Raw genomic sequence first — 27,176 nt, forward strand, 5'->3', positions numbered from 1 at the left:
GAGTTGATTCAGAACAATACTTGTGATTTAAAGGATTCAATCCTAAGAAATAAGTTAATATGGAATCAATATCCAAGTAAAATAACTCACAAAAAAAAAAACAAATTTCAAAAATATGATAACTAGATATGTGATACATGTACACATAAAAATCACTGGATAATATATCAAGGATTCCTTCATACATATACATGTAGTCCAACATGATAATTTTTTTTTTCTGATTTTATATCACATACAACAAGAGCTCACATGATAAAGTCTAAGTAAATAAATGAAAGTACAAAAATGAAAGACTGATGGTGTAAACAAAAGGAACAAACTGTCACACATGTAAGTGATGTAAATTACAATGTTTGCTGTATATATAAAATTATAGGAGATTCTTTTGGTTACAACATTATTGTCAAAATTCACAGCATACAGATCTAACAAGGCCAGCCAGTTAGACAAAAAAAACTATACATGTATAATAATAACAGCAATATCATGAAGCATAAATGAAAAAAAATGAAAAAAATGAAAAAAAAGAAAGAAATCTGATTAAGTAAAACAAAGATATGTACAGAAAATGAGAGTAATAAGACAATCTCACTATATAACCTGGGTTATTTCTAAAATCAAAGAAGTATAAATGGACAAAAGAAATCTGATAAGTTAAACAAAGATATGTACAGAAAATGATAGTAATAAGACAATCTCACAATATAACCTGGGATATTTCTAAAATTAAAATTTGTGGCATCACAGATAGAGTCCAGAAGAACCTGGACATAAAATTGATGAATTGCAAAAAAAAAAACAAAACAAAAAAAAAACAACACACAAACATCGAATATTATCTAAGTCTTTGTCCAGTTCACTTTCTATTCAGTGTAAATACACAGTCTTCCTCAATGACACTTCCAAGTTCACCGAGTATTTTTGGACATCTACATAAAGAGGCTCACATTGAAGTACTTGGATTGCTGTCCAAACTCTTTAGAAGATCTGGACATTAGACATTGCGTTTGCACTGCGAGTGCTGCTCCTGGCACTACTGGGGCGAATCAGGTCCACCGTGCTCCCCGTCAAACTCTCGTCATCCGTGTACGTCATGCTCTGGTAATCTGAAGTAACGGAATTATACGTATTTAAAAAGGGATGGGATAAAAATCACGCTGTATTAACTTAATGATTAAAACCAATCAAAGATGATTACAAAGTTCATCTCAATGAATGTAAAAAAAGACCTGATCACAAATCAAATAAATGATACATAAAAAAGAAACAGTTATTTGAATCAATACAGTGTTTGTAAAACATCCAGAAAACATAACATCTACAAGAAGATAACATCCTTAAATATTTCACAGGTAAATGTGCATCATCTATGCAAGTTTGTTCCAGGTCAAACTTGAAAATACTATTGAATATTCAATAAACCTGCATCAAATCTCTGCCACTGATTCAGAAATCATACATGTACACCAAATGTAGCATCAAAAGCACAAGAGATTTTTAAAATTCATTGATAAAAGACGTACCATAATCTGTCCTAAATCTGCCGTGGGGTTGTCGTAACTCTATCGTGGATCCGCCTAAGCTGGACCCAGCAATACTGTCAGTGTCCGTACAGCCGGAGGTCCCTCCTACAGGATATACACCGTTATCTATTGATAAAATGAACAACATTAGGGATAGGCAAAACATTTGTGGAGTAACACAGAACTACATGTAAATTAGATGATGGGAAAATTTTTTCCATGGCATGTGAAGCCATAACATTAATACGAAAACAGAACCAAGGTTTCTTCACATTGCAACTCTGGTGACTTTATGTCAAAACACTGGATGAAAGCAATGTATGTACATGCAGGTCTAAATCTCTAAAGATACAAACATGTATGTAGGATGCTATTCTTACCTTTTTTGAAACTACTGGATTTCTTTCTGCGGGACTGATCAGGAATCTCATCATCCAACAAATCTGTTTGATCTTTTGCAAAGTTTATAAACACCTACAGGATAAAAAAATCCTTATCCTACAGTTTTATTGTAATAACTAGAACTGTCCAATTGGGACAAAATACCCCCCGCTGGGTTTTTCAGAAGTAAGTTTTTGCATAATAAAGATATGTATCAAACACGAATTATAAAATTTTTCTTCCGGTGACCTTGAACTTCCCAAATGACCTTGGGTCAAGGTCATGACACACCCTTGGGTCATGCAATCTTTTAGTAAAATAAGAACCTAAAAGTTTATCAATAAGAAAGATATACCGGACACAAATTATGAAATTTTTCTTCCAGTGACCTTGAACTTCCCCAAATGACCTTGGGTCAAGGTCATGACACACCCTTGGGTCATGGGCAATCTTTTTGAAATGAGAACCTACCAAGTTTAAAGAAAGATATGGACCGGACACGAATTATAAATTTTTTCTTCCAGTGACCTTGAACTTCCCCAAATGACCTTGGGTCAAGTTCATAACACACCCTTGGGTCATGGGCAATCTTTGTGTGAAATGAGAACCTACCAAGTTTATTCCATAAGAAAGATATGGACAGGAAAGGAATTATGAAATTTTTCTTCCAGTGACCTTGAAGTTCCCCAAATGACCTTGGGTCAAGGTCATGACACAAAATCTTTGTATGAAATGAGAACCTACCAAGTTTATCCAAGATATGGACCGGACACGAATTATTAAATTTTTCTACCAGTGACCTTGAAGAGAAATGACCTTGGGTCAAGGTCATGACACACCCTTGGGTCATGGGCAATCTTTACGTGAAATGAAAACCTACCAAGTTTATCCATAAGAAAGATATAGACCGGACACTAATTATGAAATTTTTCTTCCAGTGACCTTGAACTTCCCCAAATGACCTTGGGTCAAGGTCATGACACACCCTTGGGTCATGGGCAATCTTTACGTAAAATGAAAACCTACCAAGTTTATCCATAAGAAAGATATAGACCGGACACTAATTATGAAATTTTTCTTCCAGTGACCTTGAACTTCCCCAAATGACCTTGGGTCAAGGTCATGACACACCCTTGGGTCATGGGCAATCTTTGTATGAAATGAGAACCTACCAAGTTTATCCATAAAAGATATATGTCAAACATGAATTTTGAAATTTTTCTCCCAGTGACCTTGAACTTCCCCAAATGACCTTGAGTCAAGGTCATGACACACCCTTGGGTCATGGGCAATCTTTGTGTGAAATGAGAACCTACCAAGTTTATCCATAATAAAGATATGGACCTCACACGAATTATGAAATTTTTCTTCCAGTGACCTTGAACTTCCCCAAATGACCTTGGGTCAAGGTCATGACACACCCTTAGGTTATGAGCAATCTTAGTGTGGAGTAGATTCTAATGTCCCTCTAATGGTGACAACCGGACAGACTCACCAAACGGACAAGGTATTAAAAATTAATAGTAAAATCCATGTACACTGTATATGATTGACATGCAAGTTTATGAGTTTTTAATTTTTGAAAAATTTAACTTCATGTAAAATTCAAAGCCAGACCAAAACCCTACTGTAATCATTCTATCTTCTGAATTTAGTGAATTCAAATCAAAACTTGTGATCTTATTAGCAAAATCAGTGTTTTTAATCTATTAAAAGTTCTAAAAATCTTTAAGATTATTCAATAACAGACTGTTTGGTTTAAAAATTGAATGATAAACTTTACTTTATTGATCAAGTAGATTTAAAATACGAAATTTACCTGATCCAAAGTAGTTTGGGAGACAGAGTAATCCTCAATATTGAGTTTGGACTTGGCTTTTTCCAGCTGCCCAAAAATATTGGACAGTTTGACTCTGGATCTCAGCTGATATTGTAACATGTTGTGATGGGCCTCCAAAAGCTCGGCTCCTCGGAACGTGGAACAAATAAAATCCTCCACATTCTTCATGTCTGGATTCTCTCCCGCTACCCGGACAATAATGGTGTAACCCTCACCAAATCTGTAGAAAATAATATATGAATTTGAGTTACTTTTAAAAACTTAATTTAATGATATGAATAAATAATCATACGAATATTCTTAATGTTTGCTATAGTCCTATATTGTAACATGGAATAATGAGGAGTACTCCTTATTATATTTTTGATATGCATAAACTACATGATAGTGGGAAAAATACATGTGCATGTTTTGTTACAATTTTTAAACAAATAATGTAAAAGGAACATGAATACAGTTGGCTATGAACATGAGTTCAGGATTGAGTGGTATAAAACGCTGACCTATTTTTGAGATGCTGGATGCTTCCGAGACAACGGAAAGTTCCGTTCACCATGATGGCCAGTCTGCCACACAAGGCCTCACACTCCTCCATACTGGGAAAGCAAGAAAAAAATGTCAACAACTGATTCATAAAATGACATACTCTATGAAAATGTTCATTAATTCCTTTATATTAAACAGAACCTTCAGACAAGTGTATGTATAGCCATGCTTTACCTGTGAGAAGTAAGGATAACCGAGCGCCCATCCTTTATAATGTTCTTAATGCAGTTCCATAAGAATCGCCGAGCCCTGGGGTCCATTCCAGTAGTGGGCTCATCCTATAAGGAAGCCAGAAAAAAAATGCAGTGAAGTAAAAAAAAAAAGATGATTTATGGCTATCAGGAAACCAATATTAATACATTCATTTTTTTAGTGTTTCTGTGTAAAAAAATTGGTTTTAAAAAAAAACAGACATGCAAAATAATTTTTTTCCTAGTGGGAAATATAAATTGGCCTTACCAGAAATATGATCTGTGGATTTCCTATCAGGGAGATGGCTGTGGACAGCTTGCGTTTGTTTCCTCCAGAGTAACTTCCTGACAGTTTGTCAGCGTATATCAGCAAGCCTAGTTTTCTGATGGCCCAATCTGACACCTACAAAATATTTTTTAAAAAGTCTAATAATAATTTGAATTACATGTACAATATAGTACCCAGTATATGTTTTTTGAAATTGTCTTTTTTCATATTAAACCTTTATTTTTCAATGACCTTTGATATTATAATATGTTTTACTTAAAGCCTTGTATTCCTATATTTGGCGTTATTAGATTGCGTTCTTTGCGTACCCTGTTGACATCCTTCCCCTTCACTCCCCTCAGCCTGGCGTAGAATCGTAGGATTTCCCGCCCCGTCAAGAGGGGGTCAAAGGCATCAAACTGGGGACAGTATCCAATGTCTCGACGAACCTTCACCATGTCTGTCAAAATGCTGCAAAAGGGGACATAAAAATGTTAAAGTAAGAATTACTGCAGATCTGAAATGACAGGGATGACATTAAGATATTTTTTATTTTATGTTCAAATACTTTATGTCAGTAATTTTTGTTACAATACAGTAAATCATTTGTTATTTGGTAGTTGACTGAGTAAAGATCAATGTTCTATAGTAAGCATGTAGGTATTTGATTTATCTATGAGGGCTCAATAACATTTATTGAATTGTGTGTAGGTGTGCATTGTAATGGAAATTTATTTTGAAAGAAATTATTACCTGTTGTTGTTTAGGAAAGCATTTCCTTCAGTTACAAAGACATCTCCTGTGAGCATCTTAAATGTGGTTGTCTTCCCTGCTCCGTTCACTCCTAGTAAACCAAAACACTGCCCCTTGGGGACCCCCACACAAAGTCTATCCACTGCCGTGTTACGTCCTTTCTTACCAAACAATCGATAAACCTAACAAAAGATTATTATTTGGCTATGCATCAACACAGATTTAGATAGATGTCAACAAGTACACTGAAACTCCTGTAATCCTTTGCTCTATCTATTAGGCCTGAGTATCGCAACCTAGCGATATGATACAAACATGGCCATGCGATACATGTATCATGATACAGCTCTCAACAATTAAATTAATTGATATCTTTACATCTTCTTGCTTGGTAACCTGTACGGTAGAAAGTCTAAAAAGAATGTCTTGAGACCCCTAACCAAAGTTATTTATACATGTATGAGGATTTATAGTCTTAACATCGTATTTCTTCATTGCCACCTTTTTTTCAATCATTTTGTAACATTGTAATTTTTCAGTTTACATATAAAATTTTCAAAAGAGATAATAAAATTAACTTGTACTGTATCAGGATACATACATGGCCATACGATATGCATATATGTAGACGTATCTTTGTGAGATTCTTGAGTCTGAGGATATCATCCTTCGCCCTATCTATCAGTATTATATAGACGTACCTTTGTGAGATTCTCGAGTCTGAGGATATCATCCTTCGCTCCTCCTGACTTAATCCTCTTCCTCTCGGCTGCTACGTCCTCATCCTCGTCACTCAGAGGCTTGTGGGTAGGTTTGGGTGACCAGAAACACATCCTGTGGTACAAAGACATGCGTTTTAACATTCTCTGTACATGTACTTATTCATGTAATAATCACTGATCACATCAATTCCATTTTATTTTTTATCTGTCAGAATTTGGTAAGTTCAGAATAAGAGATGACCAATGATTTTTCATCATTTTGAACACAGGGAAAAATTAACTGATGAGAAAGACATACCATTGCATGTCCATTTATTTAAATGCAGAAAGTATATATGCACATGATATGCATTAGCTCCATAATCAGTATCAATAGCATCAAGATAACCTGGTAAGTATTAAGCCCCCCTTGAGTGACAGAAAAATCTTACCCTCTTTTTATGAAGAAATTGTACTCTATCAGAAGGTTGCCAGTGAAGAATACAATGCCAATAAAAAACATGGACAACAGGTTTCTTCCCACTTGGTCAAACTCAAATGGGCTTGTGTAGATTGTTTCACCTGCGAAGAGAAAAACATTTCTAAATCAGATCACAAAGCAGTACATGTAAATCATCATACATTAAATACTGTACATGTATAATACAGGACTACATAATTGTTAAGTGTGTAGTTTAAGTACCCAGTAAAGCGGCAGCATCTGAGACCCTCTGATTATAAGCCATGTCCATCAGCCCTCTCCCTAGACCATACTGAGGCAACAGCAGGAAAACCCGCTTCAGAATGGTATTTATATTCTTCAGCTCCTGCAAAATACAATAAATAGCACTTTAAATTTAATGACTCTCAGTTTTGACTGCATTTTACAATACAGCAAAATCTGGATATACAGTGTACTAGTATTTAAATTTCATGGAAAAAAGATTCACTACATTTTGATTTCAGTGTAAACAAAGTTGAAAATTCAGATGCATTTTTTTCATTATATTGCACTGGATAATTAACTGAAGAGATTTTTTATCCAGGGAATATAATAAACAGAATCCAAAACATTTGTCTGTATACCTCGTCATCCTGCTGTAGGAACTCTATAACGTAGGTGGCCAGCGTGGAGGTGGTGCCCAGGAAGATGTTAACAGACTGGAGCACCACCATGGAGGTACTGGGGATACTGAAGAGGCGAGAGAAGGGGTACATCACGGGAATCATGGACCACCTGTAGAATAACAAAGTGTTAACTGTCAAAAACTCATACATACATCTCATTCATATACCATTCACTGCATCTACTTGTGTGAAATACTATGACCATAGTTTTATTTTGGGGTTTTCATAGTTAGGAGAGATTAGAAATTTGATGCCTGGAAATAACTGACAATCTGAACTCACTAATCCATGTTACCAGGTCATCAACATTTCTACCTTTACACAACTCTGTAGTTGTCAATATGGATTACAATTTTCAGCAGAAGTATTAATTGATTAATTACATGTCTATGTTATTTATGCTCCATTCTTAAAAACAACTTACAAGAAAATTCACTTATCCCCCCCACTTAATTCTGGTTTATAATGTATTTACTTGAATCATCCCATTTTCTACAGCTGGGATCAATATTTCCAATTACTGCAAATTTTACCCACTCAAACACATATTGATTAACATCTTTAAGTCTAACACTAATTTGGTAATCTTATCAGGAAAAAAAACAAGTACTGTACAAAAGAAGACTAGTCAATGTGACAGAAATTAGGTAAACAACTGGCAAACACTTTTATTCTGTCAATACTCACCCATACAAAAACAGGAGCAGGATTAAACATGGCCAGTTGTTTGGTCCTACGTAAGATTTATTGTCAAAGGCAACAAAAATGATTATACAGATGAGGCAGGGCATCAGGTAATTCATCTACAAGTAAAGATTATATACACTCTATCAATACAAAATTAGCTTAATAAAAAATTACAAGATACATGTACTACTTAATGTAGCTACACAAATACAGGGTATATTTTATCAAAACATAAATTTTCAGTCAAAAAATATTTTTTTAAATCAAGAAAATACAAATATTACAGCTTATTGGTTCTCTCTAAAATTTTGGAAGTACTCCTTTTTTTTAATTTTCAAAAATGTTAGAAAATATATATACCAAGGACTCACCATATCCCACAAAAAGTTGGACACCCTATATAAAAATAAATAAAAACAGGATTGACTCCACTGACTTTAGTTTATATAAAACTGAAGATGTTTGGAGGTTAGAGGCTTTCTCGAATTCAGCATCTGAAGAAGTCCATTAGTGTGCATGGTAAAACTGGCAAAGTTACTTGGAAATGAAACCTGTATAAAAAAACTAACCTTCACTAATTCGGAAAATATAACACATATCGCAATCACCACATCTATGGCACCTTGGTACCTGAGTAGTGATGAAAATTAATAATATAAACAATGCATGTACATGTACTTTATAACTTCAGTATCTGTGCAACATTTCTAGCTGTCTGCATTGATGTGATTTCAAGTTTGGTCATTATATTTCATAGACTTGGAAATTGCACCAAAAACTTTAACCTGTTCACTCAACCGGAAAAAGTAGTTTTTAATGTAAAGTAACATGAAAAATAAATTAACACCTGTTCACTTAACCGGAAAATGTACATTTCGCATCCGAAGCAAGTCTTAGAATTTGTTAATGCAAGTTTGGTCATTATAGGGCTCATAAAAAAAAAAACCTGCACCAAAAACTTTAACCTGATGTAAATCAGCCCGAAGCAAGTCTGGTAGTATGCATCCTTAGATGTACCATCCATGTAAGTTTGGTCAACATAGGGCTTATAGTTACTAGGAAATGAGACCTACACCAAAAACTGCACCAAAAATGTTAACCTGCACCAAAAACATTAACCTGGTCATTCCTTTGCTGAAATTGCAGCATCTGAAACTTTGACTGGTACAATGAAACACATCAGAAACATCTTCCATGCATGTCTAATCAATATAGGGCATAGAAGTACTTAAAAAGAAAACTGCTCCAAAAAACTTAACCTTTTGGTCAGTTCCAACTTCGTTGAGGTGAGCTAAAAATGTTAGAAAATATATATACCAAGAACTCACCATATCCCACAAAAAGTTGGACACCCAATAAATAACAGGATTGACTCCACTGACAAACTGAAGATGTTTGGAGTTGGAGGCCTTCTCCTCAATAAGAACCATGGTAAAACTGGCGGGTACAAACGACATCGCGAATATAACACATATCGCAATCACCACATCTATGGCACCTTGGTACCTGAGTAGCGATGAAAATTAATAATATAAACAATGCATGTATTTTATAACTTCAGTATCTGTGCAACATTTCTAGCTGTCTGTATTGATGTGATTTCTTTTATCTTTTGAGACTTGTTTAACTTCTAAGTAGTTTTTAATGTAAAGTAACATGAAAAATAAATTAACATTTGACATTTCATCAACTTATTTGTTAAAAGCAAAAAAAAGTTAAGATGTAAATCAGACACGTGCTATATAAGAAGGGAAGGTTAGTTAGAATCCTTACAACAGATTCTCGTTGAGCTGTTCTTTGGTCAGTTCCATGGGGTGAGTAATCCCTACAGATACATATATGTAGAGGTTATTCATGGCGCTCATGTAGGCCACCACAGCAAACCAGCCTTTGTTGTTATACCAGACCTACATGTAAAAGGACAGCATGGGATGATGATTAAACAATGAAGCTTATATAGTAAATGCACGTATAACAAAGAGCAGAAAAGCAGACTAAAATTGACCTCCCTCTTTATGAGAAATCAATCTGCTAGAAAACATATTGCAAACAAATGCAAAAATCAACTGATAAATGTTGAAATGTATGCAATGAAATTTTTTTCATCTACATGACTGTATAAAAAATTAGACTCTCAACTTCTCATTATAAATTGTATTCTATGTCTTAAACCCTTGATGTTTAGAACAATATTTTTTAAAATTTTGAATCAAACCTGACCTTATTAACCCTCTGTGTGGCCAATCCCTGCAGGGTTTCTATGAGGACAGTCTCGTTAAATGATGTCGTCGGAGTCCCATTGTTTAACACAGTGAACAGATTGTCTATCACAACCCTCAGCTCTGTGGCATTAAATGCTGCTAAAGGATCCTCATCTCCGAAGGAAAATCCTCCAAATCTGAGAAATTATCACAAATAAAACTATTAACAGACATTCTATAGGTAAAATAGCTGCTTTTCAAGGGAAGTCACAATTTTATAGCACTGAGATCTTCACAAATTTATTTGCTTTTATCAAAATTTTACAAAAATTCCCTAAAAAACTGAAAATTCCGAAGGAATCCATTTCTCAACCCAGACTGTACAATTCATTGGCGTACATGATTTGTCTTTTGAGACACTTTTACACACCTCCGTTTCTGGTATTTCTCCATCGTCTTGACGAGCCAGTCACTAATGTTCCTTGCTGTCATGTTGTACAGATAGTCCGAGGTCGGTAACAGCTTACTCGGGGGCTCAGGGCCTCCTGCACCTGTTATACAGAAATCAGAAACAATAACATCATCCAATATAATTCTTATTGGTTTAATGTAACTTTCTGAAATAACTACATTGTGTATGTGTACATGAATAAATGGTCATTTGCAACTTATAATTGAGTATGCATGTTTTTCATAAAAAAAATCTCATTACAGTAAAACTAGGTTATAACGAAGTCACTGGGATATATGAAACTATTTCGCTATACAGGTTATTCATTATATCCGTACACGGTAAACCAATTTTTATTCGCGTGCTAGAAATTTTCGTGAGTTACCGGGGAGCCTCATATATCGGGAATAATTTGCCGCAAGCCTATTTAGGTTCTCTTGTGAATAGACAAAGATCCTAGAAAGGCTTGGTGGCAAAAAATATTCGCGATGACGTTTAGGCTCTCACGAAATCACAAATTAAAGTCGCACGCGAATAAAAGTTTGTTTTCAATGTATATACATGTAGCTTGGGATCCAAGATAACTTGGCTACATCCATGAATTTGCAATATGTGTGTTTGTATGAAACAAGTTTTACTGTATATATTAAACCTGTGCATGCAACAAGTGACAGAACTGTTGATTACCTGGAGGACATTTCTGGAAGCCCGTGTCACAGGAACAGCTGGGAGAGTCAATGGTAGTGTTAGTATAGATCGGGCGGAAGTTCATCCAGTTGGAGCTTTCACCAGTACAAGGATAATCCCTGAAAATAAATGTCAACATTGTTATATATGATATCCTCAATATATCAATAAATAAAATACAGCAAGACTTCAAATTATAATAAGGCAATGGTGTTAGTCATCATAAAAATGTGAATTTATGCGTACCTCCAGTTTACTCAGTAAAAACTTAATAGCAACTCTCCTACATGTATATCTGACAGTGATTATTGTTTTCAGTATGTGAAATGGCAATCTAAAGAAGTCTTACTCAATACTGTAGACATTGGGGTTCAGACAGCGATTTCCGATTCCTGGCCGAGTTAGCAGACTCTGAACCATTTTATCTGACCAATCCTGACCCTTGCCATCATTGCTGAAAAATACAATTACTCTCCAATCATTTACCAAACATAAAATCCATGGGTTATGCACAAAAATGTTTTCTTCGATTTGAATGTTTATTTAATTGTAAATGCACATACATCAAATATGTTAAAACAAGGTGGGTTTTTTTTGGTTGACTAAAATGTACATTCTATATTTTTTCATTTTATTTTTCATCAACAAAAAAGCTACATGTATATTTATCTTTACCCAACAGTACATTCTGTTTACCTATAGAAGACAAAGAGATGCTGATCTCCCTTGGTGGGCACATATCTCCAGGGTTGAAGTTCTAGGGGTGGCTGCTTGTCTCGAGGGGGCGTTATCTCAGCGAATATCATGGCCAGTAACACAAACAATGCAGGCATGATGATCTAAACAAAACAATAATTATGACTATCTATACATTACATTCATTACAGTCATTCCAAGTATCTACATTCAAATCAACCACAACAAGTAAGTGGCAGGTACTAATAAAGACACGGTAAAACTCGGTTATAACGAAGTCACTGGGACCTATGAAATTACCTCGCTATATAACGAATTCGTTAAATTTACATGTATACAGCTGGGAGTCCATGATAATTTCACTATATCCATGAATTTGCAATATCCGTGTTCGTACTACATGAGGTTTACTGTAACAATATACCAGAACAACTGATTTCTAGAACTTATTGGATATTTCCTTTTTGAAAATAACAGTTTCAGAGTCCCTTTTAACCTGAAATCAACAGATTTTTAAACTGTGCTTCCAATGAATCTCACCTCGAAGAAGAATCCTTTTTTGGATCGCCTGACGTGGTGGAATCGTTTGATAAACAGAGCCTGGAACTGTCTCAGGAACAGGAACTTCCCACTGACCTTCTGGTAGTCGTCCATCCTGAAGCCGGCCTCCGTGGGCGCCTCACTCGTTGGAAGGGAGGCCAGGGATTCTATAATATACATTGTATTTTTCTTGATTTTAAAATTAAAATTTCTTTTTTATAGCCCATTCTACAGTGTTCTGTAAATTTAGCTTTTCTTATCTACTGGTTAAATTAACTCTATCTCATTTTAACAAAGAGATTCAAACAAGCAGATCAAACCAAACATGTAACCTCAATCGTACAGATTATAAATAGACTGAAACAGTTGTTTAAAGATGCAGACAGAGAATCATTTAACAAATCAGCTGTGTTGAACACTCATTTTTTTTCAATAATAAATGAATCTAATGCTATCTTCTCTAAGAGATGTCCATGAAGAAGTCAAGGCAGATAATGTAAATAAGAACTGACCTGTATCGCTGATGAGATCCTCAGAGTCAATTCTGCCGTACTTTTTACCCTTCACCAGACTTTTGAGGAACGACTTCTTCTTTTTTCTCCTGAAGCTAAGTCTGCTAACAGGGCGAGCAAACCGACCACCTGATTAACAATAGCTAGGAATATCAGGGACATTTTATTGATGTCTAACGAATACACATTATTATTTTTATTGTAAAATGATGCTCTTTCATGACTTTCAGTGATGTCAACTATCAAAGAATGAAGATAATATAAAGTAATTATTCTAAAAGTACACTTACTATCGGTAAGATCTTCAAGCCTGCTTCGTCTGACTTCATCGGGTAATTCTTCTTCTGTTGTTTGTTCGGCAACTCTCAGGAACACCTAACAATCAATTTACAAGCACATATAAAACTTAACACTAAAAAGAAGAAAAGTTCACTAGTTCATTATCAAACATGGTTTTACCTCTTCTAAGCTTGTGTCGGAGATACCAAAGCTGGAGACTCCCAGACTTCTGTGGTTCTTTTCCAGGTCTGTGAACAAAGTTTCAAACTTCCTGAGTTCCGATTCCCCGTCTGGTAGCTGGAACACGAGTTCTGTGGTTGTCTCCTCGATCAGCCGAGCCTGTTTGATGTGACGCTTAATGAAAGCACTCAGACGGTCTACAGAGAAACCTGTATAGTAAAAAAAATGTTTTAAATCCAAGAAATTTTCACTTATTTTCATACAACTCATTCATTGAAGTTATTATTTCTATGTGAAAGTTGCATTATTGAAATTCTTAAATGTATATACATGTATCTAGCATAAAAGATATGATTTAAAAAAAATCTTGTTTGGAAACTACACTGTATTAATATATTAAACTAAAAAATTCTGCAAAAACAAACCATCCCGGGTTATGCCCACATTTTACCTTGCAGTAAAAAGTACACCTTTGCATAATAAGAAATATTAGTTATTGTATACCTGGAATCATGGTGGCTCCCTCTGGGGGTGGGGTTGGGGGCTTTGAAGGGGGATCACTCCCAGAATCACTCTTAGAATTCTCATCATATCCTTCATCTTCAGGCTCTCTGATTGATGCCTGGAAAAAATATGTACAATTTCAAAATGCTAATCTTAATTAAACCGATGAAATCAGTATCATTATAATAAGATTTAAAATTACATCAGACAACATCTGAGAGTAGAGGTTACAAAAATGAGAGGAAGACAAAACAGACTCAATACAGTGGACTAAAGAGATCTCAACAAACAAGAAGTGAAAGGAAACATGCTGAAGACAAAATTATCACAGAAATAAATGACATACAGAAAGGTTTGTAGAAAGAGACTGTTCCATTCATGAGTCAGTTGTCTATTATTTAGGATATTTTGACCTATTTTATTGCATCTTCTAAAACTCATTATCATCATTTCTAAATCTATATGAATAGGATGGCCAGGTTCAAAAATGGATTGAAAAGATGTCATTCCTTGAATAGCTTTGAAAAAGAACAATGGAAATAAAGCTGGTCAAAACAAAGAAAACATACAGGCATGAAAAAAAAAATGACTTGATTGGATTTTCTAGCAGGAAAATTATCAATAGAGAACAGCTGCATTCCTTGGAAGTTTCACTGTGCTTCAAAATTCTCTGTGCTTCAAAATAAAAACAATTCTTGCAGTGATATGTCTTGCAAAAGAGCAATGCATATCTATACACATACTCACCAAGTTTGCCTATTAATGATCCACATATTTGTTGCATAACAAAGAACAAAAATTTATATAATATGTATTCAATGTCCTTCAGAAATGTAAAATTCTTATATACTTCACACACCTCGTACATTATATATTGAAGTGTAGAGAGTTTCTCACCTTGACGGCTCTCACGGTCCGGATACTGCACACAGTGCTAGGTCTGGAATCGATTGACATCGTGTCATATGGATCATCGTCATCGTCATCATCAGACTCCATGTCATTGCCGTATTCTCCCTCTTTGCCGCGTACCAACGTCAAATAGAAGCCGCTGCCGTACTGAGATTTTAGGAAGAGACTTGAACCACAACAGCAGAGTTTTCCATGAGAGATAATGGCGATTCTGTCGCCCAGTACGTCCGCTTCATCCATATGGTGTGTAGACAGGATAATGGTCCGCTCTATCAATAAGATAAATTATAACCATTCAGACCTCAGCACATCTCTTTTCTCTTACCAAGGTTCAAAAGGACATTGTTTACACATTTTATATTATTAAATGAGTCCATATATATTACTACATGTACACATATGCAACAGTTATGTTTAAAAAATGATTTTTATTCAAGGTAATTTCACTTTCATCTCAATCTGTATTCCTAATAATATATTAATCAATGTATGTTCAGAACATTTCGACTTAAATTGATTTTATAATGGTTCCACTGACTTTTCTTGAGTTTGATGAGAAGTTCCCAGATAGATCGGCGAGCGTAGGGATCTATTCCAGCAGTGGGTTCATCCAGAATGACTGTCTTGGCATTTCCACAGAAAGCAATGGCTACCGACAGCTTCCTCTTCATACCACCTGAAGATAAAATAAAATCTCCTATCAATTTCTCTTTACATTTCAAATAATAACACTTGGAAATTTTTTCTATACACTTCCTTTGGAAAATTTTGCAGAAAGGGACAAACATGTCCTTGTAACTTACATTAAATGTTATATAATTTTTAGCACATTTCTTTGAATTCTTATTTTTGTGTATGTACAAGACATTTAGTGTTGTACTTGAAAAAGTAGAGGTTGCTTTTTGCTGTCAAAAGTGCTAAAAAATAAAATAAAACACTACAGTGTAGTGGGTTATCTTAGCGGGGTGCTAATTTTGGCTTATTTTGGCATTTTGATGATAGTCTGCTAAAATTTTAATCGCTAAATAGTCAGTAATCCTCTTAGTGTCCATCTGCAAAGGGATTAAACTCTGCGTCCGCTAAAATAAATTGTGCCAAAATTATTGGCATACCTTTGAGCAGACAAAGTGATTATTTTACACTCACCAAGAAAACCCGCTATATAGTATGCTATAGCAAAAACACACTTACCATGAATTGACGCTTACAAATCCATTATTATATATTGTAAACTTGAAGGATATAACAAATTACACTTTACCAGCATTATCCTCCATCCCTGGCACTTTGCTATAAGCATGTTTACTGTTCACAGCCAAATGTCATACATTTACAGTAATTCCTGTCATCCCAAGATTCTTCCAACAATCTATTGGAATTCCCATGGGTACCAATTGCAACCCGTCATTAGCAGACCTACTTTTGTATACCTGACAGTGAGGATGACAGTTCCTTCCTCTTGTGAGGTAGGCCCACATCTTTGATCATCTGCTCCATCTCTTGTTTGATTACTGGACAGTGAGGTTTGATTACCTGACAGTGAGGATGACAGTTCCTTCCTCTTGTGAGGTAGGCCCACATCTTTGATCATCTGCTCCATCTCTTGTTTCACTTCCTCATTCTCTAGTCCTCTCAGACGGGCAAAGAACCACAGGTGTTCTTCTACTGTCAGACTGCGTAAAATATTGATAAGCATGTTATGTTTGTTCATGTAAAAAGCTCCAAGTCTATTCTTCATAAATTCAATTGGTTTTATATTATATTTTGATCCAATAATCCAATAAAAGTTGACCATCTAATCTGCAGCATGAACTAACATACAGTATAATCCCTATTAACCGCCCCGGGTGCTTAGAAAATTTCGAAAAAGGGGGCGGTTATTTTGGTATTCTCTTTATATTATTTAATGTCATTCTTATACTTCAAAAATTTTGAAGAACAACTAAAATAATGTTGGACTTTACTTTAAGTGAAGATAATCCACCCAATTTATGCGATATGATTCATTTTCCACTGAGAAATTAGATAACTGACAAATTACATTTTAATCAATGTAACACACACCCATAGGGGCAGGGGCATAGGGAATGTATACCCATTCCTTCAATACATATTACTTTATCGTTACAGACCATTTTTCTGACCCTCTGACTAAAGAGTGTGGGGTGGGTGGAGGGGATGAGGGGGTGAATGGTGTTATAATTCAGATTTAAGAAACTTACCCATCAAACAGGACGTTATGCTGAGGACACATTCCCAAACTCTTCCTTATGTTGTCCATCTCTGTCTGAATGTTATAGCCATAAATATAGGCCGTTCCATCTGTAGGCTCAAACAGGCCCGTCAGTATGGACCTGTAAGTAAGAGTAGGAGAAGACATGTAAACCAAGAAATGCTTACAGGATTACGTCAAACCTATAATTTCTACATCTTCTTCTGCACTTAATCTCTGTGATAAGATCATAGCGCAAATTAATGAATAATGTAAATTAAGTACACATCTGTATTTTGTAATATTTTCTGTAAACAATGTATGTATTCTAAAGTTAAAATTTGAAATATCCACTATATTGTATTTACATGTGACAAGTTTCTTCCTTGTTTTTTTTTTTTGAGATGTTAATTTATGCACATAAACATTCTCAATGAATGACAAGAATCCTGCTGTCCTTACATGGTGGTTGTTTTCCCTGCTCCATTGTGACCGAGGAATGACGTGATCTGCCCCTCGTAGAAGTTAATACTCAGGTTGTCCACCGCCAGTTTCTTCCCCTGTTTGTACACTTTCCGAAGGTTTCTAATGGACACACCCAGCTTTCTGTTCTTTGGCTCGGCCTCAACATTCACATCTGAAATAAATGAGAACTCACAGCATTCAATATCTGGTATTCAAGGTAGAAATCTATGGGGGAAAAAATTAAGATAGAGACAATTACTAATGAACAATCGACTGAAAATTGCCAAAAAGGTCTATAATTTTTTTTTGTACATTGCATATGCAATACTTTCCACTTTGTATAGCAACAAAAGAACTTCGACAAGAATATAATTACTGAAAAGAAAGTCTGCATTCAAAAAGCATGCAGAAAACAAAATCTGATATTTTTTCAATTAAAATGCTTTTTTTGAATATTAAAACTACTGCATAGCAAGCAGGCACAGACATTGCAATGATTGCATACAAATATTTAAATAAGACAAAAGCTAGGACATATCTTAACTAATAACTGTACACTTACATTTCTTAACCATCTAAATGTCCTGGTATACCATTTATTTACCCATATATTCATACAGCTTCATTGTATTTTACACTATTTAATGCTTATCGTGCCATGGTGGTAGTTTTTCAAGTTAAGAAGCACCACATATTAAGCCTTAGCTAGTAGGAGAAATGCGAGACATAAATGTAAACAGACACGGGAAATTGAGCCAATGACATGTAAATAACAAAGACTGAGACTCACTATAACTTCAGAATGCAATATTCTGTATCTCTTCCATACACCCTGATTTTACTCCATGCCTGTCATGCTGTCATCCCAATTTAATAAGAGAATTAGTTACATGCTAACACAAATAACAGGAGGGGGAGGGGTCAAATACTGAAATATTTAGCAAAACTACTGTTTGACCTTTCATTAAAAAAAAAAAGACATTGCATGCAAAAAGTGCATAATTTATAAATGAATACCTGGATTTATTTGCAACAGTGGAATTCCTTGAAATATATCACAGACAACAAATCAGGTTTTGAAATGGTAACACTGACAATGAATTTCCAAACAGCTAATTAACATGAATTGTTTTTACTCTGTGTACAGGCCTTTCACTGACCGTTATTTCCCAGCTCAACATCAGGTGTGTTGGTCATGTAGGACCTGCCCTCTGCCTTAGCACTGGACACTCCGCACCAGTAGGACTTTTGGAAAGGGAAGTAGAACTTTCTGGCAATGCCATATTGACCTGTAATGATGCATTCCATGTTTATCAGAAACATGTAATTCATAATAAGCAACTTACATGTAATTGTTCTACTACAATACATGTATTATATATACATACTTGTACACTGTTCATCTATACATATATGGATATGTTCATTTACCTTATTTACATTTATTAAATTGACACAGTGTGTGACCAAGACAGGTTTAAAAACTTGTACATGTATTGAAAACTCATCATACATGTATCTTTGTTTGTGCTGTGTATTTAATTACATGCACATGTGTATGCATATTTTTGCATGTATATAACCTTTGTTTACAATTTTTCCTATAGTAGAACAGTTTGGAACTGAATCTCTTGTATTCTTTAAAGGTAAGAACTGCCTAAAGAATTTCTAATTTGTATGTGTCCATACCTGGGAATACAGCCTCAATGTACCAGGTAGCAAGTCCATAAATAACGGAGTCAAGGAGCATCATGAAGATACAGGATAACATGTTGAAGTCATCGTCCACTATAGGACTGGAGGCAATGTTAGACCACTGGATGCCTATAGACTGCTCCTCATAGCGAGCCAGATAGCTACAGCCCCAGCCAAAGGCCACGCCAGAGGAAAAACACTGAAAGAATCCAAATGGAAACAATGTATGTGTACACTGGAAAAACACTGAAGGAATCCATATGTAAACATTGTATATATACACTGGAAAAACACTGAAAGAATCCATATGTAAACATTGTATATATACACTGGAAAAACACTGAAAGAATCCATATGTAAACAATGTATATAAACACTGGAAAAACACTGAAAGAATCCAAATGTAAACAATGTACATGTATATATACATGGGAAAAACACTGAAAGAATCCAAATGTAAACAATGCATGCACATGTATTTCGGAGTTAAGATTAGGTTCAACAAGTCATACTAAAAGAGAAGGCTTATACAATTGCAGCATATCAAATGTAACAATACTATATCATGTTCAAAATGAAAAATAAAAATGTCTCAAATTGTGATATAAAACATTCATGAACATATATAAATCTCTGACAATCTATTGATCTTGCTTACCGAGAGAACTTTTTGTCCTGTGGTTAGATAGTCTTCCCACTGAGCTGCCAGAGTGTAGGGTAGATACATGATGAAGTACAGGAAGCCCGCCACACAAGCAGCCAGGTTAGCTCGGTTAAAGAACGTACTGTACAGGAAACACTGCATAATGGTGGAGATTCCAAACGCAGTGAAGAACACAAGGAGGACACCCCAATCAGAGTGCTCAAGGACATTGCCAGTCTGTTAAAAAAATAAACATCAAACAGTAAACATGCAATGGTTTGCTTTGCAATAGACTTTGTTCATCATTCACATCACCTCTAAAATTACTACAAGTACATACAATTAGTACATTATTTATAATAAAGCATTGCCAAGTCTTAATCTGCCAGCACAATTTTTTTTTTGAGTTATAATTTTAAGGCTTCACCTTAATAATAATGGTAAGAAATATAATAGTGATGAACATCATAATAAACGCATTGATGAACCAGGCCACCCAGTGAACCGCGTTACTCAGTCCCATGATCTTCATCACTTCCTTTAGTCGGTTCTCCTTCTCGTAAACGATGCTCTTACAGATCATAGCGACCGACAAAACCCAGGCTAGAACCAGAAACAGAGGCAGGGAGCGGGAGATCGCAAATATAAACCTACAATCAAAGGATAGTAAATATCAACCTACAATTAAAGGATAGCCCATATAAATCTACAATTAAAGTTGTTAGCTATTATTAAGAAGCAGAAAGAAGGGCATGTGTACCATCTAAATTACAAAGGGAAATTACATACCTGTCCCTGGTATAACAGGGGGAGGGGAATTGCTGGGTCTTACCTGTCCCGGGTATAACAAGGGTAGGGGAATTGCTGGGTCTCCACTCCCACAGACACTTGTTTATTGGTCTGAACATTGATGATGGCATGGTCAACCATGTCCTGAATGTATGCAAACCCATAAGTAATGTACTTTGTGTCAATTCCAGCACTTGACCTAGGTCCTGGCCGCCAGTACCTTAAATAAAGATAAACAGCGTTTTAAGTGAATTTTAAATTATTTGTCTGGTAGGATTGAAAGTCTTTGATATAAGGTAAATACTTACTTGTCTTGTATTCTTGTTGTACTATCAATCTTATCTGTGTCCATTCTTATGGAGTACTTGACATGAGTGGGCAGGGGTGTCTGATCATTGTCCGATACTTTAAACTCCAATGCTACAAAAGAGAAAGAAACCATGACTTGTGTATGTTAAATCCATCAGAGACATCCCATCAATGGCTAAAATTTGATCATTGATTTCCTACCTGCCCAGAATTTCAATTCCTCTATCATTCTTACACCATCATTGATCATCTGTCTCTCATTTTTGTAGCCCACGAACTTATTCAAGTTGAAGCACTGGAGAAAGAAAGGAATAACATCAGGCTATTATATACAGAATGGACTGTAATGTACTCTATAGAAGACTAAGCACTTTGTTATATACAGGAATATACATACACATATATAAACCTTTCATTTAATCAACTACTGATAAAACATGTTTAATAATAATCACATTTAAACAGAGCAAAGTTTCCATTGCACAGAAGTTTCCTTGTGATGCAGTGGCATAGTATTAACACCAGTACTTAAATGTATACATAAATTACATAAAATGTATACAAATTCAACAGTGCAATCAAAACAGAGTAAAACAAGCTGCTGTGAGATAACAATGTACATACTCCTCCAAACTCTGCGATTCCAAGAGCCAAAGTTCTAGTACTATTGATGGCATTCCTCCAGTCGTAGCCTGTTGAATTGCGATTGTTAAGAAAGTTGTTCAGTGATTCACATGCACTGTAGTCCTCGGAAATATTCTGAGTGTTCCTCAACTGGTCAAAAGCCAAATCACAGAGACAGGAACCAGTCAAAGTCTGGAAGAAAACAATGACAAAATCAATTAGCGCATATAAACCCTGACTTCTCTTTTAATGCAGATTTACGTTCCTTATCAATGTGCCAAACACACAATACCATGTACAAAGGAACAGACTGTTGTTTGGTAAGCATTAGCCTAAATCTAAATGTTAAAACACCTATTCCTATTACCGCATAAGTAGAAATTTTAGCAAGGATTTAATTTTGGCATTATTAGTGAGGCTACTGAGATCACTAAAAATGAATATCGCTAAATATTAATTGCGTTATATTTGTAATACCTTCTCTAGTAACCATTTTACAATCACTAAAATTACTTCTCACTAAAATAAATTATCAGTTTTTAGGGAGAAATCCCTAAATTTGTGTCTCGCTAAAATTTCCACTTATACGGTATTTCTTATCCTTGAAACTAGAATTTATTTCACATCAATATGATGTATGCAAAAGGAAAGTCTCACGGTCACATTTTGTCAAATGTTTACTTTCAGAAAACTTACCCGCAGGAATTCAATGTTTGCACTGTTGTTAAGGTAGTTATATATTTCAAAGTAGTAGTCCTGACTGTAGTTCCTGGAAAGCTCGATCACTCTGGCAAACTCCTCAAAGGTCTGATTGGCCTAAATACACAAACATTGTGATTTACATGTAAATACAACCTGATTAACATTATATATGTAATAGTCAACTAATGAAAAAAATGATAATTAGGAACAAACCCTTTTACACAACAATCTTAATATCTGAATATGGAATTTTTTTTCTTTCATGAAATCTGGAGCTACTTAACATAGAATGCTATATTCAATCATATGGTATTAAATTTTACTCTTCTGTTTTTGACCCCCCTCTGCACAAAGGCATGAATTTCGAAAATGATGAATTTTTTTTTTTTTATGCGTTTTTTGTTTTTTTTATGCATTCATTTCTTCGACATCAATAAATTTAGTGCAGCAGCAGCTTTCATTTTTCTTGTCATTAATTTCACTGCTTTATTTTTTCAGTAGTAAGTATATTACTTTATCACTATCATTTTTCTGTAAATAGTATTTTTTACCTTTTATTTTTCTTTCTAGTCAGTAATTTTACCCCTTTCTCTAGTCAGTAATTATACATGTACCTCCTTCACTAGTCAGTGATTTTACCTCTTTCTCTAGTCAGTAATTTTACCCCTTTCTCTAGTCAGTAATTATACCTCCTTCACTAGTCAGTGATTTTACCTCTTTCTCTAGTCTGTCATTTTACCCCCTCTCTCTAATCAGTAATTAAACCTTTTTCACTAGTCAGTAATTATACCTCTTTCTCTAGTCAGCAATTATACCCTTTCTCTAGTCAGTAATTATACCCCTTTCTCTAGTCAGTGATTTTACCTCTTTCTCTAGTCAGTAATTTTACCCCTTTCTCTAGTCAGTAATTACACCTCCTTCACTAGTCAGTGATTTTACCTCTTTCTCTAGTCAGTAATTTTACCCCTTTCTCTAGTTAGTAATTATACCTCTTTCACTAGTCAGTAATTTTACCTTTTTTTCCAGTCAGTAATTTTACCTCTTTCTCTAGTCACTAATTTCACCTCTTTCTATAGTCAGTTACATTATCTTACCTCTTTAATGACTTTTCTGACAGCGGGTGTGTCTGGGTAGTACAAGATCTTTCCCTGTAACATCGGCAGAATCTGCTTCCAGAGAACTCGAGTGGTGCGTCTACTATACATTGTGTCATTAATTGTGGCACAAATACCAGTAAATCCTCCTGTACAAAAACAGACACATATTATTGATTAGATCTGAAGAACTTTTACAAATAGAAATAGCATACTGTAAAAGTACTTTTTTCCCATGTGGTATTAATTTACGCCATGTAAGCGGTCACAAATTTTCTGTGGAAATTTGTCCAAGTGTAATTAAAATAAATGTAAGCAGATAGTGACAGTCTAGGAAACCTGCATATTTTCCTAAATGCGGATTAACAGAAATTTAGATACCGCGGAATTATGACCCCATTGAAATAAGTACGTCTACAGTATTGTGAAGAAAAAACACAAAAATCAGACAACTGATTTGCTTGGACATGGCCGATTCATGAGAATTTTATTTATTGTAAACGGCAGATGAATTTTGACTACCACATGTATCAAATTTTAGTCATATAAAATGAAGCTACTGAGATCAAATCTTGAATAAAATTAAGTTTTTGTGCGAGTGATATCATCAGTTAGTGTGGTCTATACCTGATTCCTCTGATGGTTTCGATGGTCCCACGGTGACATTCAGTGTATTGTTCCCGGTCTGTACCCCCGTCTGTACTCCCCCCGTCGCCACTAGACCCCCCAGTCCAGTTGCCAGGCTCCCAATCATCGAGTTACTCCGCCCACACACCATCCTCCCAAAGTCCATCCCTGACCCCGCCGTGGCCTGACCGTCCTGGACCAAATCCTGGAAAAGCTGGACCAGGTCATCTAGACTGGACAGCTGCTGGATCTACAAGCCAGGATAAATATATAGGGACTATCTCATATGCTATTAGATCCAGTGTTTATTCAAAAACAACAATAACAACATCAATAAAACATATACCCTGTACAAGTGAATATTTACAGATTCAAATAATAATGTACATTGAATTCCTGCTATAATGTTCATTGACCATACATGTAGCAATAAAATATTGCATTGTATAATGAAAGTCAAGGAAATCATCTTTGAATTTTATCTTATCTAAATTTACTTTTTATTCTTAATGATCTAAAATATATGTAATAAACCTTCATTCAAGTATTCACAAATATTTTACATCCAATAACTTACATCCTGGTATGCCTTCAACAAAGCAGCCAGAGCACTAGCATCTATCAATGGGCTTCCACCGATGCCCCCTGCATTGGCTATGGCAAATCTCCTTAACTGAAATAGGATAAATTAAACTTTGACTATAAAACTAATAATAAAACCCAGTTAAATCTGGCTACTAAGCCTTTTTAACATAAATGGATAATTTCACATTGATAAATGTATTTTTCAGCAGCCCACCTGGTCCAGTAGAGAGGTGGAATTGAAATCCGTCTGTAGAGCATCCAGCAGCAGAATTACGTTGTTTATACTCTCAGGGTTCGAGAGATTACATAACTGAATGGACACCAGGTCTCGCGCAGCATCGGACGTGAAATTAAAGATCTGAGAAATTTGGTCCTGGTCACAGATCAGGTCACGGAACTGAGCCTGTGTAAGTGTCAGGTTTGTCGAGGGATCGATTCCCGTGCCATTCAGACTGGGGATTTTACAAACCCCTACATCTTCCAAAATGTCATTTACAACTGTTTCATTCAACTGAAAATAAAATAAAATTTTATTTGACACAACAGTAATAAACATCTAACCAAAGATACTGTGCTCTTAGCAAAAGATTTTAAATTCCTCACATGTCCCATTATTATATAGATGCCTTTGTGTCTGGTACTAAATGCATGTCTAATATATATTAAGTACACATATATATTACCAGATTAAGATTGATGCTGGTTCCCAGGAGATCAATGACGGCCTGTCGCGTGTCGTTGTCCTGGAAACTGTCAATTATCTGTTGGGGGTTTACAATCACGCTCCCTATGGTAAAATTCCCTACACAATCCAAAATACCAGTAAATATTACATAAATGAAATATCCTTTATAGTATTTCCAGTTAATAATTGTAAACTTTATTGGTATTATGTTCATGTTAGATATTAAATCACTGAAAAAAAAATCTCAATGTCTAGGTATGAAGTTTTATAGCCAGATGCCAAATCTTAAGGAAGCAAGCTTAAATAGATTAACCCAGCTGACAAATTCCACTTAACATACATTTTGTTACACAAGGTATAGAAATGCATTCTTAAGAAGAGATGTTTTAATGAAATCTTAGTTTAGGATATATAAATCAATGTTTCAAGCAGCATCTAATGGCGACGTAAATCACTTATACCTGAGGAATTTCCACTGCGTACATTGTCTAAGACTCGAGAATAAAACCCAAAATCTTGTAAGATATGACTCAGAGTTATGATGGAGTTATCTTCTAACACTTTTGATATATCTTTTATCAATTTGGTTAATCTGAAAAACAGGAAGAAAATTGTGAAGTCATTTCCAGGTCAAATTTAAGACAAATCTGATAAAATTCAATTTTAGTGAAGAAGACAGAAAAATAGAACAGGAACTGCACTTCAGCTTACGTTGACTGATCAAAACTTCCGATCGTCCCAGAATTCTCATCCTCCGTCACTTTGGAATTACACGGATTATTGAAGTTACACAGGAAAGACTGGACAAAGGGTAGGGCACCAGCACTGGGCATGGCGTTCCCATCATAGTGACCTATAAAACATATAACAATATAACCTACCGGGGTGTAAATAACAATCACATATTTAATACTGTAATCCAATAGCACCAAACACATTCTCAAAAGTTGTCATATATATTTATTTGCAAGGATGAAAAATATTATTTCATAACAGCAATTTAACAGTCTCTCTTTAGCCTTAAAAGAAAGTTAAATTTCTATAAAGACTTTACAAAATTGTGACAAGTGTAACAGGCAGGGCTAGCCCTATAATTGGCCCCAGAACTGCAGCTCTTGATGCTTTATGTGTATACTTACACTCTGTGTAGGGGACCTTTAGGTTTGGTCTGGTCCTCACAATGACTAGAATGATGAATAATGCCAATGGAAAGACAGTCTCCGCTACCAGCCGGAACTACAGTGACAATCAAAAGACATCATCACAGTCATATAGAATAAAATAACAATGCCCACAGAAAGAGGGTCGCAGATACCACTCAGAACTGTGAAAACAATCATAAAATATCATCAGGCATTAAATTAATAACAATGCCAACGAAAAAATGGTCTCAGCTACCAGTTGGAACTACGAAAGCAATCGTAAAATATCATCACATAGAGAATAAAATAACAATTGACTATGTGTGGTCTGAGAATAAATTTTTAAAAAATTTTTTACCTTCTGTCTCCTTCTGAGAGTAAAATTTTTCCAGGACAGGAGCCACAGCTGGCTGAAGAAACCCATGTCTTACTACTGGACAGTTACTGGAAAGGTCACGGGAAGCTAGGGTAAAGTCACAATTGACGTACTAAACACTCTCATCATCTGAAGAGAAAATAACAGTGGTTAGAGTAACGAAAGCTCAGCAAGTTCTCTGAATCATATGTACTATTGAACTCTGTTTATCTTCTTAGTAATCCTGTGTCAGACAATCTGACTTT

At 35.2% G+C, this 27,176-nt stretch overlaps 1 protein-coding gene across 1 annotated transcript; it reads right to left on the reverse strand.

Annotated features, from left to right (window-relative positions):
* Positions 1 to 638: 638 nt before the first annotated feature.
* LOC134240429 (ATP-binding cassette sub-family A member 7-like) lies at positions 639 to 27,176 on the reverse strand. Its single transcript, XM_062722519.1, has 50 exons — positions 26,914 to 27,176; positions 26,553 to 26,649; positions 26,125 to 26,266; positions 25,875 to 26,005; positions 25,412 to 25,530; positions 24,943 to 25,239; positions 24,721 to 24,816; positions 24,144 to 24,393; positions 23,517 to 23,665; positions 22,417 to 22,536; positions 21,721 to 21,912; positions 21,298 to 21,391; positions 21,096 to 21,207; positions 20,831 to 21,007; positions 20,426 to 20,648; positions 20,014 to 20,235; positions 19,350 to 19,554; positions 18,821 to 18,949; positions 18,678 to 18,704; positions 17,658 to 17,832; positions 17,206 to 17,337; positions 16,517 to 16,656; positions 15,522 to 15,659; positions 14,969 to 15,252; positions 14,072 to 14,189; positions 13,568 to 13,776; positions 13,399 to 13,483; positions 13,109 to 13,237; positions 12,597 to 12,763; positions 12,057 to 12,199; positions 11,710 to 11,814; positions 11,361 to 11,479; positions 10,653 to 10,773; positions 10,242 to 10,419; positions 9,795 to 9,928; positions 9,350 to 9,527; positions 8,022 to 8,137; positions 7,293 to 7,443; positions 6,910 to 7,033; positions 6,659 to 6,788; positions 6,207 to 6,339; positions 5,506 to 5,687; positions 5,082 to 5,223; positions 4,753 to 4,887; positions 4,468 to 4,571; positions 4,251 to 4,343; positions 3,727 to 3,967; positions 1,907 to 2,000; positions 1,527 to 1,652; positions 639 to 1,109 (listed from the first exon to the last, which is right to left on the reverse strand). Exons 1-50 carry the CDS (start codon positions 26,977 to 26,979, stop codon positions 982 to 984), a joined length of 7,302 nt encoding a protein of 2,433 aa, XP_062578503.1. The 5' UTR covers positions 26,980 to 27,176; the 3' UTR covers positions 639 to 981.

The sequence above is a fragment of the Saccostrea cucullata genome, unplaced genomic scaffold (genome assembly GCF_032062105.1).
Source record: "Saccostrea cucullata isolate Sc308-1 unplaced genomic scaffold, CSIRO_AGI_Scuc_v1 ctg246, whole genome shotgun sequence".
In the NCBI taxonomy this organism is placed as follows: domain Eukaryota; kingdom Metazoa; phylum Mollusca; class Bivalvia; order Ostreida; family Ostreidae; genus Saccostrea; species Saccostrea cuccullata.

Coding starts and splice junctions, on each gene's coding strand:
- LOC134240429 (XM_062722519.1), bottom strand. CDS start 26,979: ATGGGTTTCTTCAGCCAGCTGTGGCTCCTGTCCTGGAAAAATTTTACT. Junction 12,200..12,596: donor AAAAAGGATTCTTCTTCGAG/GTGAGATTCATT, acceptor TGTTTTGTTTAG/ATCATCATGCCTGCATTGTT. Junction 5,688..6,206: donor GACTCGAGAATCTCACAAAG/GTACGTCTATAT, acceptor ATCTTTTGTTAG/GTTTATCGATTGTTTGGTAA.